The 26207-nt window shown below is 45.5% G+C and overlaps 2 protein-coding genes across 2 annotated transcripts; both read right to left on the bottom strand.

Annotated features, from left to right (window-relative positions):
* Positions 1 to 1026: 1026 nt before the first annotated feature.
* LOC135390758 (receptor-type tyrosine-protein phosphatase S-like) lies at positions 1027 to 19982 on the bottom strand. The gene is made up of 33 exons (XM_064620629.1): positions 19912 to 19982; positions 19407 to 19538; positions 18834 to 18992; positions 18595 to 18747; positions 18398 to 18531; positions 18154 to 18334; positions 16933 to 17003; positions 14460 to 14688; positions 11821 to 12071; positions 10886 to 10958; positions 10698 to 10804; positions 10311 to 10512; positions 9364 to 9460; positions 9010 to 9259; positions 8557 to 8596; positions 8395 to 8488; positions 7839 to 7918; positions 7557 to 7732; positions 7398 to 7485; positions 6591 to 6664; positions 6466 to 6502; positions 5411 to 5508; positions 5224 to 5340; positions 5007 to 5161; positions 4022 to 4157; positions 3797 to 3946; positions 3599 to 3695; positions 3395 to 3471; positions 3172 to 3306; positions 2936 to 3061; positions 2714 to 2871; positions 1920 to 2055; positions 1027 to 1864 (listed from the first exon to the last, which is right to left on the bottom strand). The coding sequence occupies exons 1-33, from the start codon at positions 19928 to 19930 to the stop codon at positions 1790 to 1792; spliced, it is 4107 nt and encodes a 1368-aa protein (XP_064476699.1). The 5' UTR covers positions 19931 to 19982; the 3' UTR covers positions 1027 to 1789.
* Positions 19930 to 26207, bottom strand: LOC135390533 (uncharacterized). Its single transcript, XM_064620227.1, has 9 exons — positions 26066 to 26207; positions 24250 to 24334; positions 24098 to 24167; positions 23246 to 23394; positions 23125 to 23174; positions 22861 to 23058; positions 21808 to 21924; positions 19994 to 20199; positions 19930 to 19947 (listed from the first exon to the last, which is right to left on the bottom strand). Exons 1-9 carry the CDS (start codon positions 26127 to 26129, stop codon positions 19930 to 19932), a joined length of 957 nt encoding a protein of 318 aa, XP_064476297.1. The 5' UTR covers positions 26130 to 26207.

The following is a 26207-nucleotide window of genomic DNA, read 5'->3' as shown; positions in this document are numbered from 1 at the left end:
ATTCCTCAGGGCGTTAGTGGTGACGTTTCACCACCACCATCACCACCACCACCACCATCATTTTTAAGAGTGAGTGTCTTTGCCAATCATTCAATATAGGCTTGCCGGTACCGATGGCGTAATAAGACGAATGAAGTGCAATGCAGTATACTACCCTCTTAGAAACGATGGTGGTGGTGGTAGTGAAAGGGCTCTTAGAAACGAACTTCACCGCATAGCACGCTCATAGCCAACCATCATCTCGAATGATATCGTTATCTGCCTTGATTTGCTGAAAACGGGAGGCGTACGTCTTTTTTGTGACAATTATGAACAGCATAAGTGTCACAAAAAAGGCGTACGCCTCCCGTTTTCAACAAATCATGGGCAGCTAACGATATCATTCGAGATGATGGTTGGCTGGGAACGTGCTATGCGGTGAAGTTCATTTTTAAGAGTGTAGTAGTAGTATTAACTGCCTAAAAAGAATAAAAAGAAAAACACTATACTAGGCAACACAAGAGCTGCAGTCAAAGAGACATATCTCCGCCAAGTGATGGCGTAGAGTCGTTCACATTGAGAATGGGGCGCGTAAGAGAAGATGGCGGATGCCAGGCAGACGGAGCCGATTTACATGCTTTGTTGGCGCCATTATCTTACTTGTGCGCTTTTGAAAGCTCTTTCGTGTTCTCGACTCCGACGAGTGTATACGACACATCCGCTCTCGAAAGTATCGCGCGCCTGCGTAAGGCAATCATAAACGTCGTTAGATTTGTGGGCGCAGTTCAACCCTATAGGGCTTGTCGCGAAATATGCGGTGAACACTTACGAGAACACAGCGCTGTAACAAAACGTGCAAATGCAGAACCATTTCATCTCACGTCAAGTCTACAGCCAAGCATTTAATAGCACAGCGTCTCACAGTACTCTATCGCGCAAAGGGACAGAAGCTGCTTTCAGCTGACTCCTTCGCATCATGCGTCGTCGCGATGGCCGATGAAATGTTCTGATACATGCAGACATAGCGAATCCAAAATTACCCTCTTGTGGACGCTTTAAAGGAGTACAGAGGGCCATCCAAAAAAATTTCAGTTTAAGACATCTGATGGAAGTGTGTGTGTCATTATACCGAATAGCGCGAAAGGTTTTGATGTGTGCAATTTGTTTCCCAGAAAAAAACTCACATAAACATAGCTCCGCGCCTTCACCCTTAACTCGCCACTCCAGCTATAACGAGGATGAGGAGGTATGATGGCACGTCACCGATGACGGCATAAGGAGACTCGTTCTGGTTTGCCGGTCAGTGGGGGTCAGCGCCTTGTCCCTTTGCCGCCATAAACCTGTTTTGCCAGTTTTCCCGGAGAATTGGGGATAGGAGGAGCGGCCGAAGCATTACCGAGCAAGGAGAAAGGCTTTATCAGAACCCCGAACAGCCGAGTAGCAGACGACAGCGGAGTACCAGACAACATTTCTCTAGGCCAATCAGCGAGCCTTCTCCTTATAGCGTCAGCGCGAGGTTCCAGGCAGATCACAGGCTGGTACTGCTCTTCACCACCGTTGCGCACGGTCGCTTTTTGCGGCGTATTTTAAATTCAATTTCTGCGATAACTATCGTCGTGATACATGACTCCGTCGTGTAAATTACTTCGCATGGTGCATCTTACTGGCCTACTTAACAGTTTTATAGGAAGAAAACTGGGTGTTAAAAATGACTTCTGTGCTACTTTAAATATTACGCTACATATGTATTGTCTATTGCAATACTACGTATATTGTCTCACGAGTGGTGAGCTCGTCACGTGCGGAAGTATCACTGGAAGTTGGAGTACGCGTCGAATCCGTCCAGGAAAGCCAGGGCCACGTCATAGAGGAACTCGTACTGGGACTACAAAATGTACGTCACGTATGAGTCATCATAACCACTTTGAAGGATCCCGTACCTGGTCACGGACGAACTGCTGTCGGCTGCTCCGGATCGTCTGAACGCTTCGGAACGCATCCAGTTCCTGCTCCGTCTTCAGCTGTTCGCAGACGATGCTCGAAGCGCAGTACAACCCGCTGTTTGTGCAACCGTTTCTGCAAGATATGATGTGTTGTAAAGGGAAAAAAAAAAAAAAAAGGAGTACCGGTTCGTACACTCTTAAAAATGAACTTCACCACATAGCACGCTCGCAGCCAACCATCACCCCGAATGACAACGTTCTCGCCCCAGATTTGTTGAAAACGGGAGGAGGAGCCTATTTTGTGCCGTGCATAATGAGCACAAAATAGGCTCCTCCTCCCGTTTTCAACAAATCAGGGGCGAGAACGTTGTCATTCGCGGTGATGGTTGGCTAGGAGTGTGCTATGTGGTGAAGTTCATTTCTAAGAGTGTACACTCTTAAAAATGAACTTCACCGCATAGCACGCTCCTAGCCAACCATTATCTCGAATGATATCGTTATCTGCCCTGATTTGTTGAAAACACGGGGCGTACGCCTTTTCTGTGACAATTATGAACAGCATAAGTGTCACAGAAATGGCGTACGCCCCCCGTTTTCAACAAATCAGGGCAGATAACGATATCATTCGAGATAATGGTTGGCTAGGAGCGTGCTATGAGGTGAAGTTCATTTTTAAGAGTGTATGTTACAAACATCCATGACGTTATGGCGGGAGGAGGTTCGTCCCCAATAATACTCCCATTAATCTATCAACAAGATCAATAAGAGTTGCAGACTACAGTGTTACTCACATGCATTGCACAATAAGTGTCGTATTCTTCGACTGCCTCTGCCATCGTTCCACCTTCTGAATAAGGTCCAGCATGATGTCACAAGATGGCGGAGTAACGTTGGACAGCGGCCATTCTTGCAAGTGGAACTGGCGTACTATTCTCTGCGTTTTCTTCAACTGCAACACCGTAATATTTTCTCTTGCAATTTCGAAAAAATATACATTTTATAACCCTTCGTACCCCGGTCTGTTCGACCCTGAACGTCCGAACGACGATCCCGGACTCGATATTCGTTCCTTCGTTTTGAACCTTGGAACCGTAATACTTGGCAGTTGTGTTCAGGTCTGGCCAGAACTGTGGGCACCTCTGAAAACACAGCGTAAACAATAACTCAGGAGATTCAGGATCTGCATTCTGGTTGCAGTTTGTAGAATGCTGTCACACAAGTACAGTTCATGGAACACAGTGTCGCTAACCTCATCTGCCAAATCTAGCTTATCTAAGGTGACAATCGCTCTAGCGTTGCTTGTAGCCACCATCTGCCAGAAGTCTCCAATGGTGTCGGGCAACGGGAACTGCGTTACCAGAAAGGCGTTGCGTCTTTTAAAGCCCTGCATCAGAACGAAGGCTCAACGTGGTAACGATATTCAGAATAAAGCTTCTATTGACGAAAGAGATAAACTTTCATGTAGCTCTTACATCAACGTAGACGGCGTTTATGTAATCTGTGCGACCACTATCTGGAGGGACACTCAGGTAGGGCCTCCTTGCGTCAACTGCAGCGAAAAGAAGTGACGGCATACACAAAACTGCAGGACATAAAGTTCGTATAGTATAGTTACAGTTTTAAGTAAACATTAGAAAGCAACGATTAAGGCCGTACTTTAGTGTTAACGTTCAAACCTGCAAGGATGTTTTGAGCGCGGTTCTTTGTCGTATTCTGTGGACTCGTGGCAGCCTTGTAGGTTACATTGGATGGTAGATTAGTCGAATTGAGCTCCTGCACAAAATACGTTGCGTTTTGTACAAGTCTGGTAATTCTGTACAGTCTGTATGGTCAAGGGAATACTACTGTTCCGGTTATAACGATACAATACATACCTCAATCTCCTCCTCTACTGTACTTTTTCCAGAATCTGGGCTCCGCACTCTGAGCATGTGAAACCGTTCCGTGAACTCTTGGACAGTCATCTTGTGGGACTTGGAGCACAAGATCTCCACAAGGGCATGATGAGCGAACATGTATTGGTCCTGTTATAACGCACAACACTTATTAGTTGAAACGTACAACGCGGTATTCCTGTTATGCGTATGGACAGGCGTTACCAATGATTCGACCAAGTTAATGCGGTTCTGCCTCATTGCACGTAATTGCTCCACGAGGTTGACTTGTCCCTCTTTCTCTGATTGGTCCATCATGCTGTCCAATAGAATGAACGTCCCTGTTCGGCCAATTCCTCCACTGCGTTTCACGTCATGAAATAATGGCAATGGTCAATGTTATAGATACACCAGGACGCGATGCTACCAGAGTCATCAAGCAGAGATGTACTTGCATACATGGGCGTGCCGAGAGGGTGGCAAGGGGCCGTGCCCCCTCCCTGGAACTCTTAAGGTCGCTTGAGATAATAGTGCGCTGTTTGTCACAGGTTGTAATGATTATTCTCAGATGTCATGGTAAACTCTTAGAAATGAACTTCACTGCATAGCACGCTACAAGCCAACAATCACCTCGAATGATATCGTTATCTGCCCTGATTTGTTGAAAACGGGAGGCGTACGCATTTTTTGTGACAATTATGAACAGCATAAGTGTCACAAAAAGGCGTACGCCTCCCGTTTTCAACAAATCAAGGCAGATAACGATATCATTCGAGATGATTGTTGGCTAGGAGCGTGCTATGCGGTGAAGTTCATTTTTAAGAGTGTAGGAACCTCTGAACACCCACAGAGTTCGCAACGTCCAGCTCCACACTCTTAAAAATGAACTTCGCCACATAGCACGCTCCTAGCCAACCAGCACCCCGAATGACAACGTTCTCACCCCCGATTTGTTGAAAACGGGAGGAGGAGCCTATTTTGTGCCGTGCATAATGACACAAAATAGGCTCCACCTCTCGTTTTCAACAAATCAAGGGCGAGAAAGTTGCCATTCGGGATGATGGTTGGCTAGGAGCGTGCTATGTGGTGAAGTTCATTTCTAAGAGTGCAGAAAAAGATGTGGTAGGGTGGTGGGGCTTTGCACTCTTGCACCCCTTGGAAAGAAATCCCGGGAACGCCCATGCGTGCATAATCTTAATATTTGCCTCACCTACAATGAACGATGATTGGATGAGTGTCCGTCTGACGTATCTCTCTCACCCGTTTCATAAAAGGCTGCATCGCATCAGGGTAAACTGGAACCCCGTGATCGGGCCACGTCGTAAAGTGAAACTGCACGACCTGACGAGTGTTCTTTTCTTTCTCCTAAGCACGAATCCTTACTGTCGTTACATAATCTGTCCATAATACCTATGCGAAAAGCTTACATTAGTTACGGTAAACTCCCGGACTACAAAGTCGACGGAAGTCTCCGTTTTGTCCGTGCGGACAGTGACGAGTCCGTACTTTTGTGTTGACTCTGGCCAGTACTGCTCGCATTTCACCTGCGCAATTGAGTCAACGAATAAATTATGATTAATAAGTGTTTCTTTTTAACAATGAAGCCACCTATACCTTCTCCTTTTCTTTTAGGTTCGTGAGCATGACGATCTTGCAGCTCTTTTCTTCCCATACCATTCGCCAGAAGTCGATGGTGGTCATTGACTTTGGACCTTCCGTGTGACAATTAAGGCATAAGCTTGTGTTTCCTTATTAGCACACTCTAAAAACAGAACTTCACAGCATAGCACGTCATGAGCCAATCATTGCCTCGAATGATAGGTTACCGCTTTTGATTCGAGGAGAGACAAAGGTTTCGCATTTTTGTGGCAATTACCATGTATCCAAATTGCCACAAAAAGGCGTACGCCCCACTCCCTCCTCGAATCACAAGCGGTAACTCTATCATTCGTGGCAATGGTTGGCGCAGGGCGTGCTATGCGGTGAAGCTCTGGTTTTAGAGTGCACTCGACGAGGTATCCGCGCATTGACGAAACACATATCAACGAAAAACAGCGCTGTTTTCACACTCTGAAAACGGAGCTTCACCGCATAGCACGCTCTGCGCCAACCATTGGCAAGATTGATAGGGTTATCGCTTCTGATTCGATGAGCGCGGGGGGGGGGGGGGTGTACGCCTTTCTTCACCAATTATCATATATTCAAATAGACACAAAAGGGCGCACGCCTCCTCTTCCTCCCCTCGAAAGAGAAGCGGTAACACCATTATTCGTGGGAACATCTGGTGCGGTGAAGCTCTGTTCCGAGAAAGAACTGTAAAGGAATAGTTACGACACGCCTTGTCCTAAAATTAAATGTGGACAGAACTCTGGACGAATAGAAGACTGGATAGAGGACTGGACAGTATAGATTCCATCGAGCACTACCTCGTGGCTTTTAAAATAAACGACAAAAAAAAAAAAAAAGAAAGAAAAAAGAAGCGAATACGCGAGTCGTTTCTGCTTTCGAGTGACGTAAGCCTTAATTAATGGGTGGAGCTTTGTCGGCTTCATGGTGCTGCGATCTGGACATGGGGGACCGAAATACAGGAATTACAGGAAGTAACATCTCTCTGCCACGTGGGGTTCTATGAGCTGACTTCCTTCTACCCCACATAAGACGATGCTCACCTTGTGTGGCGATGTATCTTCTGGGATTATTGTAACCCTACAACGACACAAAAACGGTTAACGTGACCGCAACCAATGACGCAACTTAACTGTATAGACGTAAAGAGTACTTATAGTTCGCATACGGGAACGTAATTGGCGTTGATGTAGTCCGAGTCAGGGCCAGAGATCCGTGATAGAACAACCCGGGAGTGGTCGTCTGAGAAGAGATGAAATCATCGTTATATCCGGGAAGCACATTGTCCCTTTATAGACCTGCACAACAGGTCTCAAAACGAGAAGGTGGGAACAAAATCATTACACTCGTGCAATCATGCTGTAGTCTTTTTTTGTTCGTCCTTGTTCTTAGGTAGTAGTTAGTTAGTAAATTAGGTAAATTAGTAAATTAGGTAATAGGAACAGATTTACGCGCAAGGCGTGTCAGCCTGTTTGCCACGCAGGGCAGGACTGCGGAAAATTTCGCCCATCTACGGTTCTTTTCACGTGCGCCGGAAGTCTGAGACATGTACAATGCTGCAAAGCAATGTTGTTGTTGTTGTTGTTTTGTGCTCGGTTTGTTGGATTGCGTTCACGTTCATTCGACTGACAACAATATTGTTGTCAACAGAGGCCAATGACTATTGTTACCACAGTGTAAAGTATATTTATCTTTCGTCGTGAGCTTGAAGCGTTTCGTTCCAATACCCTTTGCAACATTGTTTTACCTTTCGGATTTTTGTCAATACGTCGTCGTGTAAGGGCTTCGTAATGAACAACGCATGTTCGGGTTCAACGTAATACGATGTTCAGCACATCTTTCCTGTTCAATAAGAGTACCCTGGCTCTGACTGTACAACACACGAGATAAGTTGTGCTTCAGGTTGAGCCAAACGCGCTGGTGTAAGTAATTATCGCAGTAATATCATTATATCAGTATATCACTATAGACTTACAGGGTAGGATATTCCCGTAACGGTTCTTGGATATATTCCCAGGCTTCTTGGCAATTTCCCAAGGATACAGTTGACCACGACCAACGCTCTGCATGGCAACAGCACGATGAAGCTGTATTTCAGTTAATCTTATTGGACCGCAAGAACCCAAAAACGTACCATATACTCTTCCTCAAGTTTACCATTCTCTCGACATCGTTGTACGTGTAACTTGAAGTCTTTCACAGCTACTGGCACGGATGTGCCACCGTTGTTCTGGATTGGCTCCACGGCGTTCAGGTCGACGTCTTCCACGTTCAGAGCCATTCGGGATCCAGACACGTTGCCATCGCCCACTGAGAAGCCACGTGATAACACGGTGGTAAGTAAAGAACACTGACTGTCGATAGAAACCCTTTATCGTCCAAGTCCTTATCCTGCTAGTGTATACAGAAGACCTACATTTCGATGGTCCGGACAATGTTTGCTTGAGCTCGTGAACCATTAATTTATTGCTCCTGGAAGGAGTAGCTCGCCTGCGCCTAAAACGAATGCGACACGAACGTAGCGATAAGAAGTTTGCAAGGCCGCAACAAAATGTGCATTGTACTAAAACCATGGGATTAGGGTCCAGCCGTTCCTGGTATCAGCGACATGGTGAGGCAAGTGTCACCGACGGCTACATAGCTCCTAGTTAGTAGATGGGTAGAAATCCAGCGAACCGGTAGAGATGGAGGAAGGGAGTTGCCTCAGGACAGAAGCCGCCGATATTTCGAACAGAGGCTGTTCTTCTTCTGGGCACCGTCCTCATCATTGGCAGGGTATTTAAAGGGCTAGGTGTGACGTGTTTGAAGGTTCATGCGAACCTAACATGACCCTTTAAATACCCTGCCAATGATGAGGACGGTGCCCCGAAGAAGAACAGTCTCCGTTCGAAATATCAGCGGCTTCTGTCCTGAGGCAACTCCCTTCCTAGCTCCTAGTTACGTATTTACAACAGGATCACTTATGTACTCACTTCCGGTAGTATAATATCGCTGCCACGAATATGAGTATGAGCAGAAACATTGCCAGGGCAGAGAGCACAATTCCAGGAATAGCAAGATGTCCCACTGTCACAGAACACGTAAAACTACGGTTTGGCTACGTAGACACAAGACGAAGGGCAGGTGGAACTTACCCACAACAGGCTGAGTTAAGCGATAAGCATACGCAACATCCTGAAATTACGTTAAGGTAATTAACTGATGGACAGCAACTGTCCTGAGAGTGTTCTGAATATGACTTACTGCTGCAGCGCTACACTGAGAGCAAGGATTTAAATCAGGTAGTTTACTGAAGTACACTGCACTCTTGTAACTCAACTTCACCACATAGCACGCTCTTTGGCAACCATCACCCCGAATGACAACGTTCTCGCCCATGATTTGTTCAAAACGGGAGGAGGAGTCTATTTTGTGTCGTGCATAATGAGCACAGAATAGGCTCCTCCTCCCGTTTTCAACAAATCAGGGGCGAGAACATTGTCATTCGGGGTGATGGTTAGCTATCAGCGTGCTATGTTGTGAAGTTCATTTCTAAGCGTGTGTTGTAGGTTGTGGACAGCACGATGTACTTCGAAAGAACTACCCACTCCAGAAAAGTTGCTCTCAACCAGCACAGCGAACCGGTACGGAGTTGTAGGCTCCAGAGGAACATTGTGGTATCCTCCCACCACGGAATCATCGCCAGCGACAAAGACCCTGTCTTCTTTCAACTCCTCCGGGTTCATTCGAGCCGCCATGTAGTAGGGCAGGTCTTGGTCACGGGCCTCCTGGTATGAAACAGGTGTCACGTTGCCCTGGTAGTCGTCGTAGCCGCGTACAACGAGCACGTAGTAGTTGCTGCGTTATATCGAATAGGAATAAAGAGATTGTCGAGCTCAGCGGTTATGAGGACACCGATGATGTCAACGTGGATGAATGAAAATTTGGGAGAGGATGATTACCTGATGGGTCCATGTTTGAATGAGACTGGGGACAGTGTCAGGCGAACTGTGTTCTTCGTGATTCTTTCCAATCTAGGTTCAGCTTCTACCACTGGAACTGTGTTGCGAAAGAAGCAAAGCGCATTAGTGCACGTTCCCGCACTACACTCTTAAAAGTGAACTTTCCCGCATAGCACGCTCCTAGCCAACAATCATCACAAATGATATCGTTTTCTGCCCTGATTTGTTGAAAACGGGAGGCGTACGCCTTTTCTGTGAAAATTATGAACAGCATAAGTGACACAGAAAAGGCGTACGCCTCCCGTTTTCAACAAATCAGGGCAGATAACCATATCATTCGGAAGGGTGGTTGGCTAGGAGCGTGCTATGCGGGGAAGTCCATTTTTAAGGGTGTAGTATTAGTACAACGTAAAACCGTACTACTACATACTACTACGTACTGCCGTGAAATGACTGAATTACCAGTTCGATGTATAATGAAGGCTACGAATTTAACAACTATCGTATATCGAATTTTCCAAGTGTGCCACTTTGCTTCGAGTAGGTTAAGCTGTATCTTTTGTCACCTCTTAAGGAGGCCAGATCAGAAGAAAATTCAAGCTCACAGCATATGTTTAATAAATTCAGCGCACCGGTAAGCAACACAGTAGACAACATTATACTTAACGTTTCGGGTCCCATACGGGTCCCATCATCAGAAGTGAGCCGTCCTATCAGCTACTGCAGTGGGGTGTAACAGTATGGGAGAGGGCCAGGGTGCTTGTTGACAGTATGTTTTGTTTTCTTTATGTACCAGAATTCGAGATGCTTCCGTGCGCCCCACTTGGTTTCCCGCGCAAGAATGGATGGGTTATCAAGGTCTACCAAGTGTCAAGCTTACAGTAATGCTCTATCGCGATCTGCTGGTTCTAGATTTCACGTTAGTCACGTGATACATGCAAACGTACCTGATGCTCTAGTGGTGATCTGTTTGCAGTCAGGGGGGCCGAAGCCTGCTCTTGTGCTGGCTTCGACGCACACATTATAAGTGCAGCCTGGGAACAGAGGCTTTAGGTCATACCGTAGAACGGAGGTAGGCAACACAGCAGAGTTTGGACGACTTGCTTCCAGCAGCTCCGCGTCATACGAATGCACCAATGACGTGTTCAGCTGCAAGCAGGTTCGCGATGTGAGGCATTTATATTGGTAATAAAACAGAGACAAATAAGCACACCTGCTTTCAGCGACTCTCCTGCATTGCTATAAGGGGGCTTCGAAACGTGAGAGTAACTCCGTGTCGTGAAGGGTAGTGTTCCGACCACGTTAAAAGCACGATCTCACAACATGTCACTTACCCTGTAATTGCTGAGAACCCCGTTTTTTTCCACCGGTTCTTTCCAGACTACCCTGATACTGTCTTCATTTCGCCTCGTGGCAGATAACCCTCTCGGCGCACCAGGAGCTATAAAAAAGCAAGTATACTTTCAGTATGTCGTCCGTTCTCTGATTGTCATTGGCTATTCCTGGCTATTCTTCAACTTACGCAGTATTTTTGTTTCTGCTTCTCTTTCTTCTGACGGACGTCCTAGAACTGTTCCCTTGTTGGCAGCCAGCACCTATAAAACGTGTTCTCCGGTTCATAAAGTTAAAGGTGTCATTTCGTACCACAAGAGTCTGAGAGCGTCACGATGCTCTTAACAAATCAATATTTGGAGGAAAGCCTTTGGTACACTCGCTTATCAACGTCACTGGGTATAGCCTGAAGTTTAGTATTACAATCATGATGTCTGGGTTGAGGTTTGGCCCAGCGTGAAAGTTGCCGTTTAATGACCTATAGTGAAGGCCTCATGCGCCGAGGCATCGAAAACGATTCTTAATTGAGTCGTTATGAACACCAAAAAGGAGAACAACTACGAAATTGACATCACTCGGGTGGGGTGGGGGGGGGGGGATATGTTTAATGCAAAGTAAGAAAAAAGGGAAGGGAAAGGTTAGCCACGGTGTGGGCTTGCTATAACATGTACTGCATGTAACATTATTCTAGTGCCTCTTTCTTTCTTTCTTTCCTTACCTTCCTTATTCTTCTTTTCCTTTTTTCCATTTCTTCCTGTTTTTTTTTCGACAGCAAGCCAGCTCTTTGCCTGGCTAACGTTTCCTTTCCTTTTTTTTTCTTAATAATTACACACCTACCCCCTCCTATCTCATCGTCATCATCTATTGTTGTCGTTGTTTTGTATCTACCGCTTTTGTCGTCGATGTTCCTGAGTTCGATGTTCGTTGGAAATTTTCCACAATAGAGTGAGGATAATCGATAAGAAACTGTCTCGAATGCAATGTTAGAATCAGAGGCGGCCTTCTCAGGAGAGTACGGGGGAGAGAACGTCCTCCTCCAAGTCGTAAGCATCCGAAATCCTATTTTTTACATTGCACGTACAACCCCAGAATAAATAATAAGAATTGCACCACACGAGTGGTTACCTTAATGTAGTATTTCGTATCTGGTTCAAGACCATCTAGGGTAAAGCACTGCTTTTTCGTGTCTGCCGTTCCATGACACAGCGTTTGGTTAGGGTAGACTTGCTTTGTCCTACTCGCTGTGGAATTTCTTCGTCGAAACACAATGTTGTAATAGTCGAGGACACCGTAAGGTGGGTAGGGAGCGACCCAGGTTAAGGAAATGTTCTTCCCTGATAGCGTTGTTGCCACAAGGCCGGTGGGCGCAGGGGGCGCTGAAAAATAAACCTGAACATTAGTAAGTTCTACATTAACAGATCGTAGAGAGAGAGACATCGTCAAGAAAAGGGCAGAGCTCTGAGGATGTACTCGCGTTTGAACAGGCGGTAACTGGCTTCCGCGTGGTTACCTTTCGCGACTTTCGTTATCCGAGCTTTTTTTCTGTTTTTAGGATTGCCTGTGCTGGCATAGTTTCAAACTTTCCGATACACTGTTAAAACAGAACTTCACCACATAGCACGCTCCTAACCAACCATCATACCAAATGATATCATTCTGTGTCATGATTTGTTCAAAACAGGGGGAGGCGCCTATCTGGGACAAGATAATCTGTCCCAGATAGGCGCCTCCTCTCATTTTCAACAAATCAATGCACAGAATGATATCATTCGGAATGATGGTTGGCTAGGAGCGTGCTATGTGGTGAAGTTCTGTTTTAACAGTGTAGGTTTCATTTCGTCCTGCTGCGTCAAGGGGTCCCGCAAAGTAGCATGTGCTGCTTCCCTTGTTTCTCGGAACCGACGAGACCGGTAATTATGAAAGTGCGCTCCTTCTACTCCTTCTGAAGCCCCCCCCAAGAGGCAAAAAATGTTGAAACACCTCAAGGGCAAAGACTGAATTATTACCTGCGTGGTTAAGCATGCTCTCTGACGAAAGAGAAAACGGTGGACTCACACATTCACGTTATACGTAAAATTCCAAATTTCGCTGACATCCTCCGCAACCAGCTCCCAAAGGTCAACTCCACCCGTATTCCTACAGTTAGTATTTGTAGAAACTAAACAGTTCTGAATAGAGAGAAGTAGGGTAAGCTGGCGGGCAAGATGAGACAGGGGGCAAGATGTTACGTTTTGTGCTCGACGCCGCCAGTCTCAGAGACGAGTTGCTTCAGGCAACTTGCAACTTTACTCATAGGTGGCTTTGCACGTCCGCTCTATTGCATATAAGAATTGTCCGCATTGGTGTATGGGTTCACCTCCGAAAATGGCGGGATTCATCTGTATTCATCTATTCATTCACAGTAGTGTGAATAAACTTATTATTATTATATCTAGATATATAAAAAATATGGGCACTCTTGCTTTCCGGTGTTCAACACAAAAATAATGCATCCGATTATATCCCCACTTTTTTCTTTCTTTCAATCAATCAATCAATCAATCACAGGGCAAGACGCGACAGTTTAATGTAATTTAAGTTTAATACAGTTTAAATTTAATGTAATTTTGAAACTGATAAGTCAACTATTAGGTGGGTTTACGCTTGTTCCTCAGAGCTTTGTTTTTTTTGCATATGGCCTAGGATTTCTAAGTTAAGAGAGAGAGATACATGATGACGATGATATGGGGATGACTTTCTAAGCTAATTTTCCTGTTTCATAGGCTATTTCCAGAAAAACAGAAGCGCACCCAAAAATTATAGCTATACCAGCGACGCATCAGACTGGCTGTGCCTTGTTTGCGAGGAACGGTGAAGTAAAATAGCACCTGGTTTCGTGTGGTTTTATTGCACGTCATTTGAGCGGTGGGCTCAAGTGGGCTGCGTAGGGGCCTACAGGCTTTACTTTTTCAGCTTGGATCGCAAAAAAAAAAAATAATTTGTATAGTTCATTACGACGGCGTGACTCATGTTGCTCAACGCAACGTCTCATCTTGCCTTGAAGGTTGAGCGGGGAGGGGGGGGGGATATGTTTAATAGAGCGAAAGGAAAAGAGGAAATGTCAGCAAGGCTATTGCCAGCTTGCTATTCGGGAAAAGAAACTGAAAAATAAACGAAATGAAAGAAAAAAGGAAGAAACTGAAGATAAACAAAAAGAAGGAAAGGAAAGGAAGAAAAATGAAAGAAGAACAGGCACGCAGTGGAGTTCAAGGCTGGGGCAAGATGAGACGATACGTATTTTTTGAATTTCTTGTTCTGGTGTCTTATTTTAGACCGGCTACGTCCGTACTGTATTTACAGGTAAGAAGTTCTGGACCTCTGATAATGTGCCTATTTCTATTTTTTTTGTTAAATAAAAGAAATAAAAATAAAAATTACATTTTCAATTGCATATTTCTGCCTCATATTGCCCTACCTTACCCTAAATTTCATAGTTCCATAGTTTCATAGTTTCAATTGGTATCCAATTACGGACTTCGGTTCGTGTCTTTCATTTACATCACCGCAAATGGTCATTAAGAAATCCGCCTCGAATCCGTGCACGATAAGTCTTGCAAAATATTCCACGAGAGAATACGACGAGGATTTTTTAAAAGATGTTAGATGTTCATTTAATTAGACGCATCGCGTTCATTTTAAAATAATAGAAGAAAGAATGAGAGTAACAAGTTAGATTAACGGTGTGGGGGTTACATATCTCTACCAACGGTGAGCTTGCGTGTTACCTTCGGGGGCGGAGGTCACATCTTGTATGGGAGTCCAATCCCCTGGTTCTCCGTCAGGAGTCTCCAAGCGGAGTCTAATACTCCACGAGGTATACGGCTCTGTTGAGAATGAGTAATTCGTTCTTGGGGCACTTCCTGCAGGATGCGTGGTATTGAATGCAGCACTGCTGTTGTTGTACATGAGGGTGATGTTGACGGTCCGACACTTCCAAGAGTCTTCAGGAGGAATCTGCGAGATTTTTTAAAAGATATAAATGCATATAAACGTACGTTAATGTATATTTGCATTGACAAAGTGTTTGGAGACGATGCCGCGATTCATTCCCGCCAATCCTAGATTACCAGTAATATGTACACTGGTATGAACGCTGCTATTATGAATCGTCTTTGTTTCATCGTTTGCCTCAACCCTGGGTGTCGCCAGTAGGAAGTAACAATTGTAATTATTGCACGGGACAGACTGTCAAATGGGAGCGCAATGTACAGCACAGCCTTTGTCAAACTGTTTACAAAGTGAACGAAAGGGGGAACTCAAGAAAAGTTCTCCACTCGTTCGAGATCATACTTAATCCAGCGAGTACTTTCATATGAGTGCCTTGGTGTACAGTTTTCATTCGACATGTCTTGGGCTAAGCACCTCATTCATAGATTGCGTCTTTTACAGCGCATTCATTGCGGTGCTGTAGAAGATCTAGAACATATTCTTCTCCATTGCCCATACTACCAACCTTCCCGAACCGTACTCTCCGAACCCCTTAACAACCAGTATTCCCGTCCCCTCTCTTGCACAAAATTGCTTGGTCCATGGCCACATCCAGCCTACCAACGCTCTGCCCTCAAAGCTCTCTTCACTTTTCTGGATACCATAGGACTTCGATCCCTATTGTGAAAGGGCTAATTATTTCATTCCCCACATCATCCAGCAATGGGGTATAGCTAGAGTATCGCTATACCCGGCGATGAAACTCCCCATCCATCATCTCCTAATAAAGTTGTTGTTCTTGTTGAGCACCTCTTGTACGTCACTCATCTCCAACGTAAGCCACACACTAGGATCCTTATGCAATAAATATAGTGTCAGTGCCCTTCAACTGCTAAGACCAAATCTAGAATATGCTTCGGCGATATGGGCTCCATACCAGGCCACTTACAGAAACGCTATCGAAGCAATTCAGAACCTGGCTGTTCGTTATCTTTTAAACAATTACCCTTACAATTGTAGCTTTGGACCTGAAAGCGACTTCTATCGAGTAGCGCAGAGGACACGCCAGACTCTCACTGGCTTCATAGCTCAGGACATTATACATCCGGAAGCTCCCCGGTGTCTGCCGGTACCGCCGACTTTCGTAAGCCATCCAAACCTTCTGGAAAGAAGAGATCAGGTCCCCCCTCAAGTCCTCCGAGCCCATTTTCCTGCTCTGGTAGACGAGAAGTTTTCTACGTTTACGGCAGCATATACAGATGGCGCATCCCGAAACAACAAGTCCGTCTGAGCATTCGTCATACCATCCGAAGGCGTAGTGCAAGGACGACGCCTTTCACATCCAACCTCCTCCACAGCTGCGGAACTCTATGTCATCCTTTTCTTTCTACAACACACCGTTGATCTTACACCGCGGGAATGGGCAGTCTTCACAGACTCCAAATCTGCACTTCAAGCTATTGCAAATTCCGGCATACGAGGCCGGCATACGAGGCGTTATGTTGTGTTGGGGCGGAATAATAGGAAATTTAATACCATTACACTTTGGCTGGGTATTGCGTAATGACGCTACCGATTACTGGGGTAGAAAACTTAGGCATTGTCTAAAGCCAGTAACAGCAATAACAAATACACTGATAATGATGAATGGGGAAGACAGTAGTTAGGGATTGTGCCTGGTACAGCTAGCACCTTCTTCACCAAGAACGAGGACAAGGTTCAACTAGAGTCTTTGAAAACAGACTCTTTCTACGCTGCAGTTAACGTTAGCATTGGATGCTCAATTATATGTTATATAAACTGACTAATCGATGGCGAAATGAAAAAAAGTAATCACGTCTCCTCATATAACATGCTCGAAGCACCACGGAGAGCTGTGATAGAGATTTCTGGGAAAGTTTAATATCACTACTTGATCAAAAATAATGATACTAGCAGTGCACTATTACTAAGCTTGAAAAAGTAACGATTAACGTATGCATTACTTTACAAAACTGTAACGACCAATGACGACTCCTAACAAAACTTCTCCCAGCCCGTTACGGTCGTTACAAGCTATCGAGTGGCGGGAAATTCAAAAAGGTGGGCACGTGACACATTGCGCGTGACGTGTACCACGGCCTTCACGTATCGCGCGAAGAGCGCCGTGCACGTGTTTTATCACGTACCCACCTTTTTAAATTTCCCGCCCGCCTTTTTGAATTCCCCGCCACTCGTTAGCTTGTACCGACCGTAACGACGATGAAGTGATTAAGCCCCCTGGTTACATACCTTCCACTTCACGATGATTGACCTGCTGCTAGAGTCATCGATCTGGATGGATGAAGGCGTCTGGGAGGGACCTCGAAAGAAGAAAAGGGAAACCACATCAGCTCGCCCATTTTGAGATAACTAGAGTCACTAAATAGGGAGCAGAGTAGCGACACTGAGCCACGCCGGCGAGCGAGACCGCCATTTTGGGTACGGAGCGACTACGTCGCCCAGCAATTGCTCTCCAATCTCCATGCCAATCTCCCCTTTCTCCCCCAGGGAACTGTGCGCGGCCCAGTCAGCTCCGAGGCGAGGAAACCGGGTTTCAATGGAGGTGACTCAACATGAACGTCGCATTCTTGGAAGGAGAAACCACATGACACGATCAGCCCAATGGAGGACATCGGACGGCGGCTCCGGCGCAGAAGAGGAGTACTCTGTACCCCTATCGAGTGACTCTAGAGATACCCATCACACAATTTTGCTACTTTATCCGAAAGCGAAACGAAACGCACGACGCTCGTTTAATCGTTTAAGACTTAAAATAATGACTCGCCCCAATCACGTTTCAACGAAGACCTCCAGTTATAAAGTTACTTAACGAGTTTTGCGCGATTACTCATCTAGTATACATATACTGCTCAGAGTACGTCCGCCTGGTCGAATACGTTATCTGGAAAAATGGAATCGCAGATGAGATATGAGAGCAGCATGGCGCCTCTGCTTTTCACAAAAATATATATATATAAAAAGAAAAAAAATAACGAGAAATAAACTGACACGAATAAAAAATGACCCTGAACGTAGCACTCCTGAGGTGGTACAGCATGGTGCAGAGTGAGTGATGAATGATTAATTACTTGGTTATGAGAACACAATATATTTACTTGCACGACCGTTTCCAGTGAATACAAGAAAGTGAACAAGCTGACTAGCCAACATTGCTTAGTCACTGGATCATTCAGCCCACCAACGCTCTGCCCTCAAAGCTCTTCTGACCTTTTTTTTTTGGACACAGCAGGGCTCGAAGCTATACTCTTGAAGCTATCAACTACACTCAACAAGCAATGCCGCTGCGATCAGTAAACATTTATATGTAGCGACAAAACGTCCTTCTCCGAAAGGTAGCATTAAGTCGCTGTTGCCGGGTCTTCCATCCTATACAGTGCAATAATGTTCTGGAGAGACAGATACACCTATGCGACACCAAACGTGCCTTATTGGAGGGTATAAAGCACTCACGACCACAGCGTGTTTTAAAGCGTTCTTCTTGAGCCCCCTCACTCCGGTGTTTGTGGTCGCTGTCTCTCACCAGGACTCTGACCTCATAAGACGTGTCAGGTTTCAGTCCCGACAGAACACGAGCGTAGAAGGTTGGAGAGATAATATGTCGAATAGTCGGCCAGCTCTCGTCTGTGGTTTCCTGCAACAGAAAGTATCACAAAAGAATATAACGTTCAAACGCCATGATAGTGACCTACAGCACCTTGTGTTGCAGCAAGTACTCTTTAGGGTTCCCTTCGCCTGTATCTCGTCCAAACTGCCATGCATCCCACGTCACTCTAGCGCTGGTGTCAGTGATGTTTAAAACTTTAGGTTTGTTCTTAAGGAGAGGGTAGCCTATACAAGAAAATTTGCAAGCAAATTACATTTCGTCTCTCTCGGCTAAATCGTTCCTCTTACTGATATCGCAGTAACTTTTGTTCTTCCAGCCATCGAGACACTGTCCATCATCATCTACGCAGGTTCCAGTGAACACATTGCAAGCCCCGTTGTTCTTGCAGTGGCAGACGCGCTTCTGCTTGCAGTCGGCTCCGTATTCGTGTTTGGAACAGGCTAGAAGCCGTAGGGGAACGTTTGCACTCAACAAAGTGCCAATAGAAAGGATACGGTTCGTAGGTACATGTTTTTCAACACCTTACTTTCGTTGCAGAAGAATCCCTTGAACCCGGTTCCACAAGTGCAGCCATAAGGATCGGGAAGGCAGATCATGATGCCCGAACAGGTTTTCGACTCAGGGTCGCGATTGGTGTCTGAGCAGCGTTTCTCACATTGCTGGCCGAATTTATCATCTCCGCAGGCTGTGGGAGGCAAATGATACAACTTTTCCTTATTAGATAAGCAAAGAGTCTCCTTCAACACTTCTTAGGAAAACCCTCAGCTAAAGAGGCAAATCGGTAAAAGGAGTTATAGTGTAGCACCTGCGCATAAAACGGCATCGCGGAAAAGCCCCTGATATGCAAACGTCTGGCGATGCTTACGCATGAATTTATTACAGTCAAACTCCTTTACAACGAAACTCAGGGGACAGCAAAAAAATATTTGCAGTAAAGGTATTTTCGTTAAAAAGGATGTCTATTATTGGACCTATAGGCTCCAGCGGGACCGCAAAAAAAATTGCTGTAGTGGTATTTTCGTTAAAAAGGTGTTCGCTATAAAGGAGTTTGACTGTATTACTATAACTAAAATAGGGACAAAGGTATAAGGGAGCTCACGTTCTTCGCAGAGATCTCCTTTAAATCCTGGTGGACAGATACAACGACCGACGATGTCGTGGCAAATGCCACCGTTCTTGCAGTCAGGGCACGTGGATTCGCACAAAGGTCCGTACTTGTTTGCTCTGCATACTACAGGGTATAGACAAGGCTCGCCTTTAACGTGAGTTATGTCCTAGTCAGACGGCAAACCTAAGTCCGTTAGCGGAACGGCGATTACTTCACCTGTTGTCCAACCATCATTTCGAATGATATCGTTCTTTGCCTTGATTTGTTGAAAATGGGAGGCGTACACCTTTTTTGTCACAATTATGCAGTTCATAATTGACACAAAAAAGGCGTACGCCTCATGTTTTCAACAAATCAGGGCAGATAACGATGTCATTCGGCAAGATGGTTGGACAATAGGTGAAGTAACCGCCGTTCCGCTAACGGCCTTAGGTTTGCCGTCTGACTAGGGTATTAAACTACTACGATAAAGGTCGCCATAAAGGTGTCCGCTCACTTCGCACGATGACTCGCATCAGAGCGCGCTCCTTTCCTGGAGCTCTCACGTCAGTTGTGGAGTTTCCATTAACGATGTATACTCCGCTGTGGTGCAACGCAGCTCTTTCGTAGATTAGCTTATCTATATTGTCGCTACTGTTTTTCACAATAGGCTGGTCACCGCTCCCGCTGCCATTGTTCCTCACCCACCACTCCACCTTTCCTCCTCCCTGAGGGTCCACTTCTATGCTGAGTGGATCTCCTAGGCTTACGGTGATCGTGTAATGCCTTGGACGAATTGGTGCAGCTACAGAGTACAAAAGGAAAAAGAAATATTACAGATGCTCATGAAGAAACCATCACTGTTAAGAGAGTCACAGCTACGCTCTTAAAAATGAACTTCACCGCATAGCACGCTCCTAGCCAACCATTATCTCGAATGATATCGTTATCTGCCCTGATTTGTTGAAAACGGTAGGCGTACGCCTTTTTTGTGACAATTATGAACAGCATAAGTGTCACAAAAAAGGCGTACGCCTCCCGTTTTCAACAAATCAGGGCAGATAACGATATCATTCGAGATTATGGTTGGCTAGGAGCGTGCTATGCGGTGAAGTTCATTTTTAAGAGTGTACGCTCTTAAAAATGAACTTCACCGCATAGCACGCTCCTAGCCAAACATTACCTCGAATGATATCGTTATCTGCCCTGATTTGTTGAAAACAGGGGGCGTACGCCTTTTCTGTGACAATTATGGACAGCATAAGTGTCACAGAAATGGCGTACGCCCCCCGTTTCCAACAAATCGGAGCAGATAACGATATCATTCGAGGTAATGGTTGGCTAGGAGCGTGCTATGCGGTGAAGTTCATTTTTAAGAGTGTAGGTCGACTCTTGTACACTTCTGTTACTGGGTTATTTTTGCTGTTGACCCAACGAGCTGAAGTTGGCATCTACACACTTAAAAATGAACTTCACCGCATAGCACGCTCCTAGCCATCCATTATCTCGAATGATATCGTTATCTGCCCTGATTTGTTGAAAACGGTAGGCGTACGCCTTTTTTGTGACAATTATGAACAGCATAAGTGTCACAAAAAAGGCGTACGCCTCCCGTTTTCAACAAATCAGGGCAGATAACGATATCATTCGAGATTATGGTTGGCTAGGAGCGTGCTATGCGGTGAAGTTCATTTTTAAGAGTGTACGCTCTTAAAAATGAACTTCAGTGAACTTCGGTGAAGTTCATTTTTAAGAGTGTACGCTCTTAAAAATGAACTTCACCGCATAGCACGCTCCTAGCCAACCATTACCTCGAATGATATCGTTATCTGCTCCGATTTGTTGGAAACGGGGGGCGTACGCCATTTCTGTGACACTTATGCTGTCCATAATTGTCACAGAAAAGGCGTACGCCCCCTGTTTTCAACAAATCAGGGCAGATAACGATATCATTCGAGGTAATGTTTGGCTAGGAGCGTGCTATGCGGTGAAGTTCATTTTTAAGAGTGTAGGTCGACTCTTGTACACTTCTGTTACTGGGTTATTTTTGCTGTTGACCCAACGAGCTGAAGTTGGCATCTACACACTTAAAAATGAACTTCACCGCATAGCACGCTCCTAGCCATCCATTATCTCGAATGATATCGTTATCTGCCCTGATTTGTTGAAAACGGGAGGCGTACGCCTTTTTTGTGACACTTATGCTGTTCATAATTGTCACAGAAAAGGCGTACGCCTCCCGTTTTCAACAAATCAGGGCAGGTAACGATATCATTCGAGATAATGGTTGGCTAGGAGCGTGCTATGCGGTGAAGTTCATTTTTAAGAGTGTACTGCAGTCATGTCGCTGAGTAGGGAAAGCTGGGCAACGACACGGTACTTAGCGGAATTTCCAGTAAGGCATGTGTCTCACCGAAGTACATGGCGGGGGATGCGATGTCTGACGTCATTCTATTGTGGATTCTGCACCAGAACATGTTGGTGCGAATATGAGGGAAAAGTGTCGCCGGCCAGGTGATGGTGTAGCGTCCTTCGTAGACATGTAAATATACGAAAGGGATGCACATAAGGTTACTAGTTCTGGGGCTGCGACTCTCATTTTCTCAGTTAGCTTAATATCTAGATTGAGCCCAGTAGCTTACGCTCGTTCGACCATAAAGAACGGATTTTCAAAGGATAACAACGACACCTCATTATGATGTTATCACGATGATAAGTGGGATTTGTAGATTTGTAGAAGAAAAAAAATCGATATCTTAGCACCGGGAGACTTGGGACTGGCTATACGCGGGTGTTTGCTCTAACGTGTGCAGAAATTATATTTAAAGCGAGCGATAAAAGAAAAGCGAGTGGTACTTGAGTAAGAAACAGGCACTGCTTCACTAGTAGCACCTGTTACTTTATTCAAGTAGCTGAAAAGTGGAGCTCGTTTCTCTTTTATCGCTCGCTTTCAATAAAATTTCTGGACATGTTAAAGAAGCACCCTGTGTACCCTAGGATGCGTATTATTCAGAAAAGAAGAAAGGGGGCAATATATTTATTAGACCGAACGAAGGAAACAAAAGGAAAACGTGGGGAAAGGTTAGCCAAAGGGGACGTCGGCTTGTTATTCCACAAAGAAAAGAACAACAAATCAAATACGAATGAATAAGAAATGGGAAACTACACAGATCTATACATTTTGAAACGGAATAGATAAAAACATCACCACAAAAAAAAAAAAAAAGAAGAAGAAGAAGAAGAAGAAAGAAAAGGCACCAAAAGCAACAGTGTAGGAGGGCGCACGTGCGAAACCTCAATGACAAGTGGGACAGTTGATCCTGACAGGCAATTCTCTATAGAGGTACCCCATTGCTTGAGATAACGCGGCGAAAATATGATGCCAGGCGTTTCTAATGCAGAGGCACTACTCTCTCCTGTTATGCGTGTTAGAAATATCCCCCTTGAAGAGAAAAGTATATCATACCGTTGCTGGGCGACGGAGACAGGTTCACAGTAGCGTTGAGTTCGAGTTCTTTAAGTGTGTAATCAAAGTACGCTGAGTAATTATCAGGCACGTGGCATTCCTGCGAGGGTGTACTCTCCGACGACGTGCCTGACTTGTGTTGCTTATCAGATGTGTAGATAAAGTTACGATGGAGCATGGTGACGTCCAATATTTCTTCTGCAAGGTAATATGACATCAATGCGAGTACCAGCCAATGTGCTAACACCATTATTTTTGACTCACCGGTGACCCTAGGCGAGGTGAAATAGAAATATGTCGACTCCTGAAAGTAGCTGTGAGAAAGTAATTTCTTTATGGCCTCACGCTTCTTTGGCAATCCAATGAAATCGGAAGGAACACGCACTCTTTTGACGGAATGTTGAAACGCACAGATCCAAAAAAGTCTTTACGTCTGTCATGCTGTCCAGAGGCCACGAAGGTGGCCGTTCTGGCACTGGCATTCCAGGATGAAATGCGCAAGTCATGCAGGGCACTCTTACAGATGGATGAGGCCTATGAAAACGCAAGAAGTCGTGTAGAAAATGCAGAATTACACATTCTAAGTTGTGAGAACAGGACGACAGAATTATTTTCAACTCATCTAAAGATGCCGATAAGTGACTACGTTCTAAAAACAGAACTTCACCGCATAGCACGTAGTGCGCCAATCATTGTCGCGAACGATAGGGTTATCGCTTTTGATTCGAGGAGACGGGAAGGCGTACGCCTGTTTGTGGCAATTACCATATATCAAAATTGCCACAAAAAATCGTACGCCCCCTCTCTCCTCGAATCAGAAGCGATAACCCTATCATTCGTGGCAATGGTTGGCGCACAGCGTGCTATGCGGTGAAGTTCATTTTTAAGAGCTTCAATAAAGTCTACAGATAACTGCAGAACTAACGTTCACTGGCGCCCAAGTCAGCGTACCTTCTTTATTAGGTTAGCCCCTCCAGAATTGAAAAGGAAAGCACAGGTATAAAGAAGGCATATGTGTAGCACATTGCATTTGAATTGCAGTGAGTACATAGCTCAAATGATAACACATGCTGTAACTGAATCTGTAGAGAACATTGAAAGTGCCTTAAAAGCGAGGAACTATGGCAGTGTTTTCGCAAAAAGGGGGAAACTTGACCATCAGACATTCCTAGTTTTGTAAAATTGTAAGTGCGGTGCATTGTTCTCGCGAGAAGGCAGGAAAACTTGATCATCTCACCTGCGCGTACAACACAGTGCCCAACACTTCGGCATAACTGTCATTGTAGCAGCTGTCCTGGCAATGCAAACTATAGGAAAACGAAACGAAAGAACCTTCAACTGTTCTATCATCTGTTTTATTTCTTTTCGTCGAATGTATCGGTTACTCACGTGCAATTTTGGGTTGAACTGCAAGCTCCAGATGCTAAGAATGACTCCGCCGTCTCCTTGCAGTCAATACTTTGTACAGCTGCACCTAAGTTATGCATAAAGGAATACAGAGAGTGCTATTTTTGCAGCCTATGTGGTCAAACATTCCCTCCGTGCTAGCTATCGCCAGCTTCCAATAGAATATGTAATGCTACTTTAACCCACGCATGAATGGTCCACACATTGCCTCTTCACGAGATGCAACCCTTCCGAGACTGGGAGGTACCCGGGTTCGAATCTCGGTGCCGGCTGTGCTGTCTGGGATTTTTCATGGGTTTTCCTCAAACGCTTTCAGACATATGTAGGCACAGTTCCTTTAGAAGTCGGCCCAGGACGCACATTCCCCCAGGGCGTCAGTCGTGACGTTGCCTACATATGTGAGGCCGACAACGTCGAGCCCTTCACCATCACCACCACCACCAGCAACCCTTCCTCTGCACCTCTGTGAGGCCGACAACGACGAGCCCTTCACCACCACCACCACCACCACCACCACCACCGCATTCACAGCCCTTCCTCACCAGTTCCGGCCAGCACCGACAGGCGCATGGTCGTAAAACAGCTAGTTGACGTGCGTCATCCCGGTAAACAGGACATCATAGAAAATCGCCGACCCTCTCTTCCCATGAAAGGATCTTCCCTGAGTCATACAGACAACGCTCCATGGACTACGCAAAGAATCTGCGTTCATCAACTCGCAACTGTTCAAGATCGGCTCTAGCGAGGATGCCAGCAGCGGTCACTGCCAGGGAAACCATCGAATATTTACCCTGACAGAATGCCGCGCATATGCCACCCTATGCGGGAAACTCACCTCGCACGCTCTATAGGTCTTGCATAGTGATGGACACCCTATATGACCGAAGGTTCTTATGCAGAACGAACCACCGAAACTCACAACCCCGCCAGCTTTTTCCAGGAAATAGGCCTCGTGCAAGGACCCCTGTAGTGCACCTCTCACATCTAAGTGCACATCAGTCTCATAAGCGTCGTTCAATCCTGCCCCTGTCTCACCTTGAACCCTACAACTTTCGCATTCCTCACCTCCTTGCTTTGGGAGTGTGTGGGTGGGTGGGGGGTGATAGTCGTGATGATGCTCACTCGCGTGCATACCCCCCCCCCCTGCTTTCGTTGCACCATTGAGTGCAGTTGTGGAAAATCTCTTTAGTGCAAACGGAAACGTGATTCAAATAAAGAGGACATTGCTGGAAGGTATCTTTGAAATGCGAGGATTGTTTTTTTTTATGAATTCGCACTACGAGACAGTAAAACCCAGGCTCTAAAGACAAAAAAAAAAAAAGAAAAAAAAATCGGCACTCTATAGTAGACGACTGATACACGGTTATTTTGAGTGCACCTTAAATTAATTTTGGAGTACACTGGCTACTGTGCTACATTCATTTGCAAGCATTTGAACTCCGTCCGTCCTCCATCCACTATTTAGTATCGTACTTTAAATACCTTTATGGCACCTTGTATACGTCTGCAGAGCAAAGTGTGCCACTGTATAGTACTAGGAACAAACACTTCAGTGCGAGAGAACAGAGAACGCGTGCGTTCACACTTAACGTGACGGCAACGCAAAGGGACAGAACGCCGGACGCCGACCGTGTCTTCGCGTTATCGTCACCTTAAACAGCTCTGTGCCCTGAATAAACTTGGTAGTACAGAAGGCATCAAGAAGGGGCCTCAGCTATAGATGTTCGCATTCTTACTTTCATCGAGCACCGAAAGAGCCAAACAAAAATCATCCCCACAACTACTAAACAGCACTCACCTTGGTCACAGAAGACACCAACACACAGGCACAGAAGAATACACAGCACAAGACACCAATGCATGACGGAGACGTTGCCCTGTTGTGCTGCCCTTAAATGAAATACACTGGCGATCTTGCTATCAACATATACGTATACGCA

Source organism: Ornithodoros turicata, chromosome 4 (assembly GCF_037126465.1).
Source record: "Ornithodoros turicata isolate Travis chromosome 4, ASM3712646v1, whole genome shotgun sequence".
Taxonomy (NCBI): Eukaryota; Metazoa; Arthropoda; class Arachnida; order Ixodida; family Argasidae; genus Ornithodoros; species Ornithodoros turicata.
Note: the sequence above shows the minus strand (reverse complement) of the source record. Positions and strands in the feature narration are given on the sequence as shown.